Source organism: Alosa pseudoharengus, unplaced genomic scaffold (genome assembly GCF_046254945.1).
Source record: "Alosa pseudoharengus isolate Yale_2024_CS ecotype anadromous, Long Island Sound unplaced genomic scaffold, YU_APseudo_1.1 YU_APseudo_1.1_scf_10, whole genome shotgun sequence".
NCBI classification, from domain to species: Eukaryota; Metazoa; Chordata; class Actinopteri; order Clupeiformes; family Clupeidae; genus Alosa; species Alosa pseudoharengus.
In genome coordinates, this window is record NW_027468565.1 from 31,452,251 (window position 1) to 31,455,800 (window position 3,550).

The 3,550-nt window shown below is 47.0% G+C and overlaps 1 protein-coding gene across 1 annotated transcript in view; it reads left to right on the forward strand.

The window, feature by feature from the left end:
• The first annotated feature begins 2,579 nt into the window (after positions 1–2,579).
• The window catches only part of LOC143138633 (uncharacterized), a 4,361-nt gene continuing 3,390 nt past the window's right edge, over positions 2,580–3,550 (forward strand). Inside the window, exon 1 of the mRNA XM_076299063.1 lies at positions 2,580–3,440. Within this exon, the coding sequence (XP_076155178.1) occupies positions 2,580–3,440 (861 nt within the window). The remainder of the gene's footprint in view (positions 3,441–3,550) is intronic.

Below are 3,550 nucleotides of genomic sequence, written 5' to 3' on the forward strand. Positions count from 1 at the left end.
GGTGGCCAAAGATCTACAGAAAATGAATGGCACAAGCTTATTAATGACATATTTTCAACTTCAGTCAGTAACTCATTCAGTAATGCTGTAAACCATGTATTATTAAGATTGATTGGATTAACCATTCATACAAGTGTCACAATTTTGTGCTCTTATTGATAACATGAAATCATTCAGGATGCCACTACCATGTCTATTTTGGATCTAAATGTTATATACTTGGTCTTAGACTGGGATCAGTATGCGGTTCCTGATAACATGTCTAGGTGTGTGTTATTGTTAACTGAGTTAGAGTTAGAGGGCCCCTGCACGACAAGCACCTGTTTGTTTATGCTCACACGACAGGCGACAGATACAACACATTCTGCTGGGACTACAGTTCTCTGTTCCCAAGGGAATGAAGACACATGGATCATCAATTAATGTAAGTAAACCTAGTGAGTAAGTAACTTACGTAAGTAGTGCAGAGTACATTCTATTTATTTAGTACATTTAAACCAAAACGTTTATGATAAAAGACGCACACATTCAAAGACACTACAGCAGATGACCTGTCCTTCCACAGTTCATCAACAGCTGCCGAATGTTAGACAAAAGAGATTTGATCTTATATTTAAAATCTCACAGAGGACATGGTGCATGAGTCTGAGATTGTTGTTGGTTTGTGGGTTTTTGTGCGCACCTGGTTGCGAATGCCCATGTATAAACTCAGGGTGAGAGTCGAGGGCCTTTGTGAAGGACTGTCTGGGAGCTGAGTGTTTGGGCCGTGGGTGGCGGACTGGCCTGGCTCCTCTTTCTCACACCCTTGAAATCTCCCAGAGAGCCAGCGGCCACCTCGGCCCGACACGTCGCCCTTTCGCTGGGGTGAACTCAGGGTGATGCAGGGGTCAGGGAGAGGGCCATGCAGCTGCTGCTGGGAAGACATGGAAAATTATGAACTAGACTATCAACTAGAACTATCCACTAAGCCACGGAAAAATTTGTATGAACAAGACTATCAACCAGCATTATCGACCAATGGAAAACTAGGAATATAACCATCAACCAGAACTATCAACCGAGCCACAGAAAACTAGGAACAAAACTATCAACCTGAAATATCAACCTAGCCACGTAAATTATGAGCAAGTCCATCAACAAGTGCTATTGACCAAGCCACGGAAAACTATAAACAACACTATCAACCGAACCACGGTAAACTATGAACAAGGTCATCAACCAGCGCTATATCAACCAAGCCACGGAAAATTATGAACAAGACTATCAACCGAGTCATGGAAAACTATGAACAAAGCCATCAACCAGCGCCATCAACCACACCCCGGAAACAATTGAGCTATGGAAAATTATAAACAAGACTATCAACCAGCCACAGAAAACTAGGAACAAGACTATCAACCAAGGATTTCTTTTTTACTCAATTCATGCATATAATGATAATATGCGTATAAAATATGAATAAAACATATACATATAAAATATGTGACAGAGCTGTATATGTATATGATGTACAATATAGAGATTTAAAAAATATTAGGCTATACTGTAACTTTACAAAGCTTAAATCATGGATTCTTCACTTGATCCTCTGGGAAATGTCATAATATGAGTACCTGTTCCTAATGAGCAGTTCACAGGGAAACACTACATGAAGATGGGCCTGAAAAGGAATTTGATCAGTTCCATTATCCACTTACACGTTAGGTGTGAAATTCCTTCACTGGGTCTCACAGTTGTCAGGACTGAGGCTGGTTCTCTAATCTGGGGGCATTAGAGGTGACAGATCACACGCCGCGGCTGTGAGAACGGAGCCTGGACCACTAAACATGAAAGTGTACACAAACAAGCACACACACAAAGAAATGCTAAAACTCTCTCTATCTCTCTCTCTTTCACACACACACACACACACGCACGCACGCACACACACACAAATGGAGACGTACGTACATATAATTACAACATATAATATCCAATAAAAATCACTATGAAATCAGTTGGGAAGGCATCCTACTCTGAATAAAAACTTGCAGTACTGTATGTGTGTGCATGCATGTGAATGTATGTGTTGATGTTTGTGCAAGCTTGTATTTGCATGTATGTATATCTGTTTATTAATTAATCTTTGTGTGTGTGTGTGTGTGTGTGTGTGTGTGTGTGTGTGTGTGTGTGTGTGTGTTTGTGTTTGTGTATGTGTGCGTGTGTATGTGTGTGTGAGTATGTGTATGTGTATGCTCATGTATGTGTGCAAAAGCATGGATTTGGAAGTGTGTTTACATACAGTATGTGTGTAAGTGAATGTGTGTTAACCTGGGAAGCAAAGGCAGAGACAGCTCAGACATAAAGTGTGTGTGGGGGTGGGGGGTTCTGCCGAGGTGTCACTTCACACCTCTGAGGACCAGCCCTGCGGTATAAAAGCAGCCCTCTGAGCTCCAGCCCACAGACACAGACATCAGGTCAGCCCTGCAACCACCACGATCATCGTCCATCCACACTGGCTCCAGCCTGCACCTCAGCAGCACATCAGCAGCAGATAGACAGACAGACAGACAGACAGACACCAGGCCTCGACCAACATCATGGACGCCTCAACAGCGGAGCTCAGCCACACCAGAGCGGAGGTCACCTCTCCCCTCTTCGGGGCCTTCGGTAGCAGTGGCGGAGAGAATTGGAGCTTACCCGGGTCGGACTCGTGGAACTACCTGCCCCTGGAAGGGGACCCCTGGAGCTACTCGGCCTCAGACCCAGAGTTCTCCAACGTGTCCTCCCCTGAGACCATCTCTCCATCCTCCTCCGTCATGGACTTTTCGCCTCCTGGGTCGGCCGCGGCTGCCCACTCAGAGCAGTCGTCCTCCCCATCCCCAGTGACCACGTCCTCCTCGTCCTGTGAGGAGAGCGGCTGCTCCGGCAGCGGCGCTGGCCAGAGGAGCAAACGGAAGCTGCGGTCGCGGAACCCGAGCCGTCAGCGTCAGAGCGCCAGCGAGAAAGAGAAGCTGCGCATGAGGGACCTGACCAAAGCGCTGCATCACCTCCGCACCTATCTGCCCCCCTCCGTGGCCCCGGCCGGACAGACCCTCACCAAGATCCAGACACTGCGCCTAGCCATCCGCTACATCGCTCACCTGTCCACACAGCTGGGGACCAGAGAGGAGCTGCGGTCGCAGTCCACAGGGGAGAGAGACTCTCTCTTCGCACCCCAGACGTGCTTCCCAGAGCAGGAGGGGCGCACGTTCACAGGACAGTGCTGGGGTCCCCTCACACAGTCCTCTGGAGGAACGGAGACGAAGCAGGGGCTTTGGCAGAGAACCCTCGAGTTGTCTGCATGCCACGAGCCACAGAGTTCCCCCTACTGCTCCGCATATGAGGACCTGTTCAACTCCAGCATTGACTCTCTGCTGCAGTCACCAGTGTACACAACAGAGACAAGGCAATCATACCAGGTCAGTTCAAATAGCTGATATTACAGTGCTGCAAAAAAAAACATATACACTTTATTCATACTGTAAATATGTGTGTGTAAACTATGTGTGGTACATAGATTTAAAGTGGG